The sequence below is a fragment of the Tetrao urogallus genome (genome assembly GCF_951394365.1).
Source record: "Tetrao urogallus genome assembly, chromosome: 12".
Classification (NCBI taxonomy): domain Eukaryota; kingdom Metazoa; phylum Chordata; class Aves; order Galliformes; family Phasianidae; genus Tetrao; species Tetrao urogallus.
This window is the reverse complement of record NC_136825.1, coordinates 1937800-1952416: the sequence shown is the minus strand read 5'-3', so window position 1 is coordinate 1952416 and position 14617 is coordinate 1937800. Positions and strand designations below refer to the sequence as shown.

General features: G+C 44.1%; 1 protein-coding gene across 1 annotated transcript; it reads right to left on the bottom strand.

Moving 5' to 3' along the window:
- Positions 1–2850: 2850 nt before the first annotated feature.
- On the bottom strand, positions 2851–11322 carry CA5A (carbonic anhydrase 5A; the record flags this gene model as incomplete). Its single annotated transcript, XM_079541486.1, is given in 9 exon segments — positions 2851–3030; positions 4254–4409; positions 4970–5032; positions 5187–5282; positions 6702–6820; positions 10461–10622; positions 10625–10657; positions 11174–11298; positions 11300–11322. Coding segments are annotated over 9 exon segments (957 nt in total).
- Between the last annotated feature and the right edge of the window lie 3295 nt (positions 11323–14617).

Below are 14617 nucleotides of genomic sequence, written 5' to 3'. Positions count from 1 at the left end.
AATACAACAAAAAACCCTAAAAACAAACAAACAAACAGACCCACTTTCATTTCCAGCCTGTTAATTTTAACCAGAGCTTGCCCTGCAACTGGAATACTGCCCATTGGAACCAGAGATGCTAAGACACTGACATGGAAATGTAGCAGGCATCCTGGAAGCAGCACAACTGTAACAGCAAATCCCTGTAAAGCTTACTTGTTTTAGCACACTCCAGTTCATTTTTTCCTCTTCTGACCCTGTTTACACACACATGTATATCCTTATACATACATACATATATGAAACCCAGCACTGAAACTGAAATAGATTTTACATCAGGATATTTAGATGCTACTCGATGTAGAAGATAAAACACGAACACCGCAGTAACCCCCTAAGAACAAAATGTGTATCTTGTACTTGCACATGCCAGGAAAGAGACATTAGTTGGTGAAATAAGCTTGGTGGATCAGAGGTGCACAAAACCTGAGGGCAAGCAGGCAACTAAAACAATCTGAGCAATCGCATAAAGCTTTTCTAAAGACCCATTCACTTATGACAGCAAGAGTTTGGTTGCTTTGAAGAACTTTAATAACCACAAGATGACATTTCCTAACCAGAGTAACTTATATAACAATTCAGAGATACTACATTAAGCTGCTGGTAAGCAGGTTAATTTCCCATTGCTCTTCTCAGCTGGTAATTCAAACTGACCCAAATTAAGCCAAGTTGTTCCCTCTGTTATCCTAACACTTTACTCCATCAGTAAAGCAAACAGTTGGCTTCTCCCCGATCTCACAGAGCCTATTCCAGTTCTTCTCGCCACATCCACTTCCACATTTATAAGGCAGCAGTTTTAAATACTTTGGTTGATGCAGGCTGCCTCTATCCAGCTTAGTTCCACTGAGTCACCTGCATTGTTGAAAGCAAAGACAGCATTACAATGACTGTATTACAGGGTTTTTCCTAATTGCTAATAACAAAAGCAAGTTCAGCAATGAAGATTGAGTGCACTCAGGTACAAAGTAAAAGGAATCTCTTCCTATTGCCAGACTTGCAGATGCCCCTTTCAAAATTATTTTCAGAACCTGCCATTCTCTGGCAACGCCATTACTGAAGTGGCTCAGCAGAGTAGAAACACGGTATAACTGAATTGAGCTGTAAGGGCTTGGGAGAGAATGAAACTGAAGATACATACTGCCACTTGGAATATACTATAAAGATGAACATACAACACACAGGGAGCAGAAGCCAGTGGAGACTTTCTTAGATCTACTGAGTAGTCACCCTAATATTAAGCAGCCACGTGAGAGGAGAAAGGCACAGCTGCTGAAATGCAACAGAAGTGTGAGGTAGAGATACTGAGGAAGCAAAGGCACGGATTTAATTGGTTAAGGAAAAATATTCAAACGCTTTGAAATCATTAGAGTCATGCTGAAAAGTGTTAAAGTGCTTCTAAAGTGAACACTTGGAGTGGGAAAGTATTGATTCCAAAGATGTGAATACGTCACTGACAAGCTGGTCTCCTGGCATCATGAGTCCTGAATGACACCAGCAACTGCTGACTGCTTAATGGCAGGAGAGGATCAAGAAATGCATCCTCTAAAAATATACGTGAAATACAATCAATCAGAATTGGGCAGCCTGGTCTAGTGTTAGATATGGAGGTTGGCAGCCCTGCAAGCAGCAGGAGGGTCAGAGCTTCATGATCCTTGAGGTCCCTTCTAACCCAAGCCATTCTATGACTGTATGAAGACTGTCTCATGAGCACACAACCAGAACTGCTCATCAGAACAAACGAGATCACAGGTTCTGTAGGTGAGTTCGTGCACGAGCACACTGCTAAGCACAGCAAAGCATAAAAAGTCATTCAGAAAGGTGCACTAGAGAAAGTTGTGGCTAGTAGCATACTTCAGAGGTAGGCACTGTTTGTGGCAATTGGACCATCACTTCAGTATACAGCTCCACAGCTGGTAACTTAAAACAATTTTGCCTGGTCCTCAACTGAGTTCCAACCACCACTGGTCTGTGTTACCATAAGGTGCTATATAGAACAACATGGTCCCAGTAACCATGAGGGTGGGTAACTCCCAAGAACAGAAGTTCAGCTTCAGACAAAACATTGGGAAGATTGCACTGGTGCTCTACAAACTGCTGAAAAGAAATAAAAATCAAGCATCTGCCTGCTGTGTTTTGTCCACACTCATCTACCATTCCATGAGTACCAAAGCCAGAATTTGTAGAATGGGATTTGTGGACATTTCCTGTAAGGTTTTGCAAAGTCTTCTGGTTTGCAGTACAGATAAGGCAGACTTACATTACATCCATTATAAACATGGGTCACTCAGCCAATGCTTTTTTTTTTTCCCCTCATCATCCTATGCACCATTGGTTGTTGTTTTAAAAAAGGACAAAGTTAAAACACCTCTACATGTGTGACTGCAGAAGACAGTTCTAGCCTCAAACCTCCAAAAGTTCCACAAAGGACCTTAACAGACTTCACTTCTTCACACCTCCTGCTTGTTAACATGTTGCAATTATTAATTTAAGCAAATCACTGGAGGAGTTATGAAGAGGCACAGAACAATTCAGAAGGCAGAAAGAGAAAAGATCTCCTGCATTACTTTGCCTTTAACTTTCAAAAGAATTCCTCACTGATCCCTGCTTTTAAGTGAGCAATTTGTTAAGAGTTTGTATTAAAAAACAAATTAAAATACACACAGCCTCTCTACTGAAGCTCAGCTGACTCTCAGAACCGAAATTAGCTGTCTGTGAAACTGCATGGCATAAACATCCTGCAGAAAAGGAGGAATCATTACAGAGTAAGGTAAACCCAGTTACTACAGTCTGGACTGACATTCCACAGGTCATCTACGGCCTGATCTGCTGAGCGTGGTCCAAGTATTGTGCTTCCATATCTAAGAGATGCCTGCTCTGGAAGGACGAGCGGACAGTTCTGTTCATTAATGGCTGAAGGGGGCGAAAGTTGTCCACCATCCTCTTCTCTTCTTCACCATCTGAAGTAAAGAGCAGCATCCGAAACGCCTCCAGCTGAGAATGAGAAATGGCCAGTTTAGCTCCTGGAATTCCAAACCCCTTCCTGGAGTTTGGTTTTCTTATACAGACATTCCTATACTGATGCTCAAGGAAAAAAAAAAAGCAATCCCAACCTGCAACCACCTACATGGCTTTTGTCCTCAATGGTTTATAACTGCAGACTGAAGCCATGCAGCAGATCAGATGTTTGGTCCTCACAAAGGGCACAACAATGCTAAGCAATTAAGATCTTCTGTGCCGTGAAAGAATGAGAGAGGAACCAACAAAATGTATAGAAGTTTGAACTGCAAGAAAAGTATGCATTCATTTTTCCTTGCTTTCTCCCCATTCTGCTCCCTTACAGAACTAAAATATTGTGTACATGCCTATTCTTCACCATTAATATCTGCCTCAAGTTTGACTTCCCAGATGGTCTAGCTGCATGCAGAAGTTCTATTAAGAATCAGTATGTTGTCCAATTCTGATCAGCTCTCCTGACCATTTTTCACTTCTCCCTGTATCTATTTCATACCAACATCACACTGTACAACAAAGTACTGCAATAATAAGCAGCAAAGAGCATGAAATAAGTCAGGGCTGGGGGTCAGCAGACTGCCAACCACCTGAACCAACCTCTGCAGAAACCTCTGTCCTTTTAAAAGGAAATTGAAAATAAAAAACCTCAAGGACAATACAGCCAAGTAGAGAGCAGACACGTCTACAGAGGCAAAGGAGAAAATCCAGGACTCAGAGCCACCACTCCTCCTGCCCCCTCAGAGCCTGCCCAGGGGGAGGAACAGCCCTTGCAGCTTCTGCAAGACCTCCGTGCAAGTGGACACACTATCAGGGATACGCACAAATGGTCAGAGTTCAGAGTGTCACAAAAACCGCCCCTTCTTCTCCCTCCCTGTCATGCGAAGGAGAGCAGAATGGCAAAAAGAAAAATGATGCAGTGTTTTAGTAAACAACCTTGTAAGTTTTCAGGGTGTGGTTTCCAGCACAAGGCTTTGTTACCAGAGATCAGGATGAAACTCCATACGGGGAGCCTGCCTCCACAAGGCACACACCTTGAACTGCTTACTGTTGAGGTCTTCAGCCTGCCAGCACTACCTGTGGTTAAGATCAGGTACCCCAAAACAAAATAGCGGGTGTGGAGCAGCTGCTTCTGTGCTTCTTTCCCTCCACAGCAGCAGGCAGGCAGGCAGACGTGTGGTATTAAATATCAGCAAGAGACTTACCTGATTCTCATCAACCTCTATTGGCTGCTTCTTAATAATCCACGTGACTGATTCAGTAAGTGGGGGAGTGGTCAAAGAGCCTGCATACGTCCAGTAATCAGGGCATGGAGGTAACAGGCAGGAGGGGTCGAAGACATCAAACTCAATAACAGTGTCCTAAAACCCAGAAATAACTCATTTTAAAGCTTGCAATTTGAGAGAGAGCAAAAAAAAAAAAAAAAAAGACAATGTTTAAAGAGATCTTCACAATGAGATTAAACACTGCAGGTGTAAAATTGTGCTGTATTAGTAGGAATCTACATAAAGTAGTAATTGAAAACCTCAAACTTGTCCAAGATCGTTAAGGTGGGTTTGAGGCAGAAGCAGCTATTGAGCAGACACAAGAAGAGCATGGAAAGGAACAACACACTGCAGCAAGTGAGACAGCAGTCATTATGAAAAACTCATTTTCTGCACAGGTATTTTACCCTCTTTCAAGGGGATACAATCTCCAGAACATCATTTCTTTTTCCTCATCATTTGGAAAGCTTGAAGTGTGTACAATCTCCTCCTTGAAATACAGCATCTTATCTGCAGTAGTCAATAATTTACTCTATGTGCCCATCAGACTGACACATAACATTTATTAGAACTTCCCCATGCCCAAAGCATTATTTCTGTTGAACGACTGCTGGCTGTGCTGAATGATAACTGGTGGGATATGTAAAAACACTCACCTTGTGTTTAATTGCTGGCAAGGCATCCACCAACGTCTGCAGCCCTTCATGATGTGCTCCTAGCTGTAAAAGATGACCAAGAGAAAACATTAAGCCAACATCCCACCTACCTACCTTATCAGCTTTCAGACAAACAAAAAGCCACCTAGAGATATTTTGCACTAAAAGAGCTTTACAAAATAAAACTAAACCATTAGAGCTTGTTATACCAAAGTACCTTTAAAAAGACTCCAATTACAGCCAAGCCATCACCTTCCATCACAGCTTCTTCAAAAGTTGGGTACACCACAGCATTCCAATGTACTAAATGCAGCTGAAACATGAATCAATGAGACATCAACACACACAGCAACGACAGCAAGAAGCTTCACTTCTCATCTTCACTGCGTTTGGTTCTTTGCAATTTGCAATGCTGCAGTGAACTACCATGGAAATCAGAGGCCACAAAACCAAAGCACAGTTGGAAGATGTTATTCTGATAAGGAACTTAATCCTGCATGTAATACAAGCTGCCTTAGTGCTGCTTACAGCCTAATACTTGCATCCTCCTGAAGGGTTTTGTGTATAACAGCCAGCCTACCCAGTCTGAGCACCCAGTCACAGCCTTGCTGCTAACAAGCATCTCACAAAGCTGACTGACATCATTATGAACACAGTAGTAGGAGAGAAGTTTTCTTAGGGGAAAAAAAAAAATCCCCTTTGAAGTACTCCATTTCTGGTATATAATTATGTTTACTGCTGTTATACCACCCACCCTGAGCAACTTCATCTGTTTCGCCCCCTTGGCCCCATCCTCCTTATTGACTCACTTGCTGCCTCAGTACTTAACTAATCAGGGGAATTTTGCCACTTTAGTGATTTCATAAGAGTTAAAAACAGAAAATAAAGCAATCACGATAACCATTACACTTCCACAGAAATAAGAAACATACAAGCTTCTTTAGGTTAGTAATTGGAAATAACTTTGCAACATTAGGCAGGACTGCAGGCTCACACGCACATGTGAGTTCCTGCATACAAGCTGAGTGCTGCCAGATCTCAAGTCACAGATACATGCAAGAGAACTAAACAGTCTTCCAGTTTCTCTTTATACATTGAGAAAAAAAAGCAATATTTGGTACACATTCAGTTTTTAAGTGCGTAGTAATAACAAACAAGGTGCTTTAAAAGCATTAAAGATTGGGAGATTTGGAGGTGCACTAAGCAGCAGCTGAGATGTACTGCACCCACTGCACCCTCAACAGATCCCACAGCCCACATGAACTCAGGTCACTGCAGCTCAAGAGTGCAGCACTTTTTCAAGACAAACAGAAGTGAGTTTGTGTATTTTACCTTTACAGACACCTGCTCTGACTGTTACAGAGCCTATTTATGATCCCTTTTCCCCTTTAAAAGGAGGACAGGCAAGGGGTTTGTGCCACTGCCTCCTGACGGAGCTGGAATGGCAATGATTCTTCACTGCCTACCATTGGCTTGTCTGCAGCTTCCTCTGTGGGCATTCAGGGAGAAGAAAATCTCTCTAAAACTTTCAGACAGGGGCCAATGCTTACTTCAATCCCACATCCTCCTTCAGAAAATACAGTCAATATGAACTTACCCATAAACAAGCTGCTTTTTTAAAAAAAAAAAAAACAAACAAACAAATACAGCTCTTTCCAGAAGCTTGACAGTTCACACAGACAGCCCAAGATGCAGCCTCTGTTATCTGCACTGTTCAGGTTTTTCCTCATACCTCTGCTGGGTAGAATTTACTGTCAACTGTGTGTTCTGATCCCCATTCGTTGATGGCTCCCCAGTGGAAGTGGAACTGCTTCAATCTGTACTGGTTTTCCAAGGGACCTCCAACAATGACTGAAAAAAACAAAGCAAGACGTTAACAAGCATGGTTTGGAATTGTCCAGACAAGCAGCACAAAATCACCCAAAGAAAAGTCATTTGGATCAAGTATCTTGCTGAAACATCCCCTTATCCCTCGGTTACCTCTACAAATCACACTGTTAGGACAAAACTGTCCTCACACATCACAGTTTTTCCCCTGCAGTCCAAATAATCTGTGTCAAATTGAAGATAAGCTGAATAGAGTCCTCATGCAACTCCTTTCTGCTTCACAAGCACACGAAAGCAGACTGCAAAAGCAGACTGCCTGTGGGAAACTCTCTGCTTCTGGGAGCCACAAAGCACTTTCAAGCAGGAGTAAACATTCAGCCTGCTGCCCTGAGATCAGAAAGCCATCCTTGATTTGGTAAATACATCAATGGAAACTTGAGGCCTGGTTTCCTGCGTACGCTGGTTTTCATTCATTTCATACTAACTGAACCAGGAATATCTTGCAAAGCCTTCCTGCTTGTTATTACATCAAGGCAGCTTAAAGTTAGAGCTCATAATTACTTCCAGGGGGGCTAATAACAAATGCATTGCTGTAGAAACCTCTTTGCCCATTCTCTACTGTACAGCATGCTTCGATTTCACAGCAAGCCACCACATAAACTACAAAACCCAACACTACTTCAGGAAAGAAGTTAATCAGTTTAATGCCAAGTAGAAAAGAAATGAGAGGGACTGAAAGCTTATCAGCAGTTTTTTAGTTCTAACTAAGTGCTCTTTCATTACAAGCAGAGAAGAGATAAAACAAGCAATGCATATTGACATTAAACTTAATCCACAGCTGCTGAGCAATTAGGATAAATACCAAACTGGCTATCATTAAGAAAACCATGATGAAGTACAACTGGGGAATGGGATGGGAAGAAGGAAGAAGGCAAGGCCTGCACTGCCAACGCAGCACTTCTGTATTCATTCCTGACTATGCAAAGATGCAAACCCACAACTAATTACATTCATGTGAATAATCACTCTTGATTGGATGTTTGCTCACAAGTTAGGAATAGGCACACGTGTAGAAAACCAGCAGACAGAAGAAAGTGGCAGGAAACAAACTTCATCCTGCCCTGCTCAAAAGCAAACACCCCACTGCAGCACTGCCTTCATCTTTTGCCAAAGCTTTTTTTTTTGCCTCATCTCAAGGAGTTGGGCTTTTTTTGCTTATCTTGGATGCACGCCTGCAAGTTCCATTTCAATTTTTTTGTTGTTGTTTTCTAGATTTACTCAAAACCTTCCTTCTCTGGACTACTATTACTGTTAGACATAAGCTGGCAGAAAGAAAACAAATGAATAACAACAACAGTATATAGAAAGTCAAGTGAGAGATGCAGACACTTGGAAATCAGATCACATACACAGCAACACCCCATGAATGTTGTTTGTCGGTCATTATGGTCTTCCATCACCAAATACTACCCTCCAATAGCCATCATCACCTTTAACTGACTTTAATTCAAGATGATGAAGACGAAAAGGCAGTCATCCACAGAAAGGCAGTGAGAAAGCTCACAAAGATCTACCTCGAGCTTTCAGTCTTGGAAATGAAACAGAAGAGATCGTTGAGAGCTGTGATGCTCTGTGAATACTGAGCCTCAAAAAGGCCAGCACCCCTTTAATTGACTATTTCCATCTCATACTTGCCTTTATGTAAACGAAAGACAAATTAAAAGCAAAACACAGCTAAAATCAGTAGGCTAAAATCACTGATGAGCTTGTTAGAGAGTTTCCATCATAAGCTCTCTTCTCGTTAATGAAATTGCAGTCTGTACTGTAAAAACAGGTGGTTTATTTATCATATAGGAAAGCCCTGAAATGAACAAGAAAAAAAATGTTTCCTGGATGAACAGCTCTAAAGAATAAAAACAAACCAACCCACAGGCCCTGAAATGAACAAGGGCAAGAACGTTTCCTAGGTGAACAGCTGTAAACAGTAAAAAACAACCAGACAAAAAACCCACACCGTTTATCAGCCTCCTTCCAAATATCAACCAGAAATGCTTAATCCCTAAGCATGCTGTGAAATCCTTTAAGAAGTTTCAGCATTTCTCACAGTAAGCAGTCATCTCAAAGATTAATGCCTCGAATCCACCAGGCTCAGATTTGCCCAGGGTCCCTCTTGTGTTCTCCAGAACAAGCTGAATAACTGACATGAATCAGATGTTTCTCAACATCCCTGCCCAACCACCACCAGCTCACCTACCCTTATGAAATGTCCTTTCCAAATAACAATATACTTTGGTAAACTGAATTTTCAGAAGGAATGACCAACAGGAAGTCTGTAATTTGGTTAGCAGTCTCATCACTTTAAATCACTTGACTCTGTTGAGCACATAAAAAAAACCTGGCTGCTCAGGTCAGAGTGCTCAATCCTAACAAACTGCTGGAATTCTTAATTGGATTCTGCATGCAGCCTCCTGCTTAGACTAAAACAAAAGGAACACAAACACCTGCTCCATGCAGTAGCAGCTCAGTATTATTTAACTCTTTAAAAGCATATTGAGATAAGCACATGTAACACTATAACACCATGGGAAGCACAGCAATAATAGCAAGGTAGCAAAGTCCTAGGCTGCAACAGGTGAGGATAAGCCCAAACACAACAGCCACAAACGCAGAAACAAAGGAAAGAAGTTTCTTAGCCTTGGAAGGCCCCAGGCATGCACAGATCTCTAGAGAGATACCCTCACCTCCACTACCAACCCTTAAATGAGGAATGGGAAGGGTTGGATCTTGGCTCCAGCCCTTCCATCACTCAGGTTCATTGCATGCACCTGAGCTCCCCTAGGCTGGCCCTGCCTTCCTACCAGGTGCTCAATCACTGCTTCAAGTTGTGACTTAGCATTGCCACCACAGTATGCATGCTTTCCAACTGAAAGCAACTTTGCCGCTGATTACTTCAAATGCATTAAATATATCTGTTTACATTGCAAAAGAGAAGCAGTAGGTTATTAAAGTTTAATGATAAAACCTTATGTAAAGGTAATTAGATACATGCACATATGACTGAAGACTGACCCACTTAAGCAAAGCTGTACTATTACGATACCCAATGAAAAGGCAGGGCATTGAGGCTTTGGCAGCAAAAAGAAGTCTCACCCTACAACAGAGAATATGCGTACAATGGTCGCGTTAATGGCAGAAGTGGTAACAGTGAGTCCCAGATATAACTTTAGTAACTTCAATTCCCACCACTGAAAATCAGTGTTCAGATGAAGCATTCACCACATGCTCCTTTTCAACATTTACACTGTGATTCAACAAGAGCTTTTCACAGCATGCAAAGTAGATCTTTCATAGAAACACATAATGGCCTGGGTTGAAAACAACCACAGTGCTCATCCAGTTCCAACCCCCTGCTGTGTGCAGGTCGCCAACCAGCAGCCCAGGCTGCCCAGAGCCACATCCAGCCTGGCCTTGAATGCCTGCAGGGATGGGGCATCCACAGCCTCCTTGGGCAACCTGTTCCAGTGCCTCACCACCCTCTGGCTGAAAAACTTCCTCCTAATACCCAACCGAAACCTCCCATGTATCAGTTTAAAACCATTCCCTTGTCCTATCACCATCCACCCTCACAAACAGCTTTGCTGTTTACATTCCCAGCTGTGCTTACTCGATTTATCAGCAGAATCATCAAACTCCACCAGGAACGAATACCCGTTGTTCCAGATGTGAAGACAAGTTGTTGGGTCATAGCTGATCTTCAGAGGCTTCAGGACGGGGTCGTAGACGCTGTCTCTCCACTGGATGTTGATAGGAGACTGGCGACTGCCCCGGGAATTGTAAGTGGGCTCTGCCAAAGCGGATGCACTGGATGGTAAAGGGGAAAGTTTGGCTCTGATGTACAATTACAGAACTAATTACAGACTAACCACTTTCTGGCAACGAACGGCAAATTGAAATATTGCCTGCAAAGGATCATTGAAGTTAGCAGGTGCATAGGAAAGTAAAATTGTTCATCACAACAATAAACAAAAACAAGACTGCACCCAAAAAATTCCACTTGTGTGAGTCAGCTACACAGGGAAGCACAGCAGTCTGACTCACGGCTGTGGGGAAGCTCCTCTAGAGGCACTTGCAAAACGCCCATCAAAGAAACTGCCCCTCTTGATCGTTAGAAGATTGTTTTCTAAATGGATTTTAAGGCAGCTCCGCTTTGTAGCTCTGCCAGCACCTCCCCACATCCCCGCAGCTTCCTCCGCACGGTTCTGCTCGATACCAGCAGCCTCAGGTTGAGCCCCCCGGGCAGAAGCTCTCCGTGGAAGTCCCTCCCCTCACCACAAAGATCTCCAAACCCACCGCCCCGCATCCCGCAGCGGCACTCACGGGCGTTCCGCAGGCGATACGAGCAGCAGGCGCCCAGGCTGCAGCGCCGCTTTCCCCGCCACGAGGCAGCGGCCGCGGCCCGGCGTAGGAGCAGCAGCGGGAGCATCGCGCAGCTCCGCCGCTCACCGCACGGCCCCGCCCGCCGCCATGGCGCCCCGAGGGGCGGGAGAGCTGAGGGCGGCGCTGCTTTCCCAACCGCCTCCCTGCTTGAAGGGACGTCTCCCTGCAAGCATTTCTTGTCCGTTTCAAGCAGTCAGGCTGATTCACGCTTGCTGTCACCTCACGTACCCAGCTGGGGTCAGCTCCGCTTTACAACGTTGCACCCACAGCGTCTCATCGCAGAATCACACACGATCACGGAACGGCAAGGATCGGAAGGGACCTCAAGGATCACGAATCTCCAATCATCGCTTCACAGAATCACAGAACTGTAGGGGTTGGAAGGGACCTCCAGAGATCATGGAGTCCAACACCCTGCCAAAGCAGGTTCCCTACAGCAGGTCGCACAGGTCGGCATCCAGGCAGGTCTTGAACATCTCCAGAGAAGGAGACTCCACCACCTCCCTGGCAGCCTGTTCCAGTGCTCCGTCACCTCACCGTAAAGAAGTTCTTGTGCACATTGGTGCAGAACTTCCTATGCTGCAGTTTCCAGCCGTTTCCCCTTGTCCTGTCTCCACTCACCACTGAAAAGAGTCCGGCCTCGCCATTCTGCCCCCCACACCTTAGATTCTTACAGACCTGGATCAGGTCCCCTCTCAGTCTTCTTTTCTCAAGGCTAAACAGACCCAGTTCACTCAGCCTTTCCTCATAGGAGAGATGCTCCAGGCCCTTCACCATCTGAAGCATGAAGGCTCCTGAGTTGAAATCTGCAGAGCTGTTTGCTTCCAGTGACTGCACAGCCATGGGATGGGTCAGCAGACAGCATGCGATCTCATATGGATGGCAGGATTCATTACACCGGAATCTCCTTTTACTTCCCCTCCCCTCAATACGCCTTCCTTTAAGTGCAGTCATTTCTTCTGGTGCTAGGATTCAACTGTGAGTGCAATGAATGCTTGCCTTGAATTCTTGCTTCTTGGAAGGGTAGATAACGGCAGGACAAGGGGAAATGGTGTGAAGTTGAAGGAGGGAAGGTTTAGGTTGGACAGCAGGGGGAAATTCTTTGCTATGAGAGTGGTGAGGTGCTGGAACAGCTGCCCAGAGAGGCTGTGATGCCCAGTCCATCCCTGGAGGTGTTCAAGGCCAGGTTGGATGGGGCCCTGGGCAGCCTGGGCTGCTGTGAAATGGGGAGGTTGGTGGCCCTGCATGCCCACTTTTCTCTAAGTGAAAAATAAGCCTCCCAACTCAACTCAGTCATCTTTACACTGAGAAGCATGAAGATGACCAAACTTTGTCAAAGCCTTTTAGCGATTCCATCCTGCAAGGATCTCTAAAAGCCTATTATAGAGCTACTAAACTGAATAGAGTGAGTCAGTTCTTGTGGGCTGAACCACAACCAGAGAGAAGTTCTTACAGCGTAGGTTTGTGGAAACAACTGGCTGCAAAGCTGCAGGGAAATGACTTTGCCCCACAACACGTTTGTTTCCCTTCTGAGTCATTCACAGAACATGCATCCAGCTTACATGCACATGCTATTTCTTACTGAACACGCATCTCGGTAAAGCTTGAGCCTTTCATTACAAAAAACCTTTTCCTTCTCAAGGTGCTGCTTTTCTTTGCTTTGGAAACTGCAGAAAAACGCAAGAACTAGCTGCAAAAAGAAACATAAGCCCTAAACCTTGTTCCCAGCATTCAGAAGAATGGCCCAAATCACTCCTTTCTGGACCATTTCAGAAACAGAACTTCTCCATGCCCATGTCCCAGTTAGAGGTGCTTTTCTGCAGACAGGCACAGCTCTCATGCTGGAGAGAATGACAGCTATGAGAACTGCAATAGCTTGGCTCCAATGTTTTTTGATATCATGACCTTTCTGGACCATATAGAGGATCTCAGTTACATCCTCTGTTGATCCTGAAGTGACTGTGCTTTCTGACTAAGAACTTGTCTAGGAACCTGGCAACTGGCCTAAGGGGTAACAGAAAGAGATACAGAACCGACCTGGGAAGCAAATAAAAACCTTACTTAACAGATCAGTTTTCAAATGGGCCAATTAAGAGCTACTATGAGAATTAAGTTACCGTGCAGTCTGCACACTGACCTCATCTATGATCGTTGAGGATGGGTCTAGTTTATTTTTTCCTTTGTTATGGGCAGATCCATGGTGCTGTCAGAACAGTCAAATGCTGTAACAGGACAGCGATGACATCTTGCAAGTTACCCATGAAGAAAGACCTACTAGAAGCAATTTGTTTTCTCTAAAACCTTCCAGACACACACAGCAGTGCTTCATTTAGTTTCATAGCACTTGGAGGCCCTGCTCTTTTTTCCCAGGTGAGGTGGATAGAATGGCACCGCGGCTCCATGCTGCGAGTTGTTCTCTGTCATTCATTGCAGCTATGGATGCTTCAACAGATCCATTTGGACTAATTGTCAGAAAGTTCAATTAGCACGGATGTATCATCAGAAGATTGAAGGTGTGAGTAAAGATCCAAACTCAAATACAGCTTGCTTATACTAATGTGATTTTTGTTATTTATAACAGTTTCCAAGAAAACATCTTGAAAGCAACAGCTGTATGGTAAAACATAATCCAGAATCAATTCAGTCAAATGAAAGGGTTCACTGTCAGTTTGCTCTAATGTAAGCTTGATTTAAAGAGACAAAACTTTTTTCATTGTTTACCAAATGTAGAATAGCTTACAGTTACCTGAAATCCCTTTAATCATGGAATCATACAATGGCTTGGGCTGGAAGGGACCTCAAGGATCACGAAGCTTCAACCCCCCCTGCATGCAGGGCCACCAACCTCCCCATTTCACAGCAGCCCAGGCTGCCCAGGGCCCCATCCAACCTGGCCTTGAACACCTCCAGGGATGGACGGGGCATCACAGCCTCTCTGGGCAGCTGTTCCAGCACCTCACCACTCTCATAGCAAAGAATTTCCCCCTGCTGTCCAACCTAAACCTTCCCTCCTCCAACTTCAAACCATTTCCCCTTGTCCTGCTGTTATCTACCCTTTCAAAGAGTTCAAGTATTAAGTATTCCAGGGAGGGGGGGGGGGGGGGGGGAAGCAGAGGGGCTAAAAGTTGCTGTATAAGGGATAGAAAATTAGAAGAAAGAGGTCAAAAATTAGTTTGGAAGGTTGTCAAGTGAAAATGAGGAATCACAGAATCATAGAATTGCTCAGGTTGGATAAAACCTTCAAGATCATCATCTCCAACCGCAAGGAAGTGTCAGCTTCAGTGGACTTTATTATTGATGCATGTTTTAAACTTCAAAAATTAAAATAAAAGGCCTGTTGAATAAAGCCCTTTGTTTCCAAAGGGACTTTTGAACAAGCTTCAC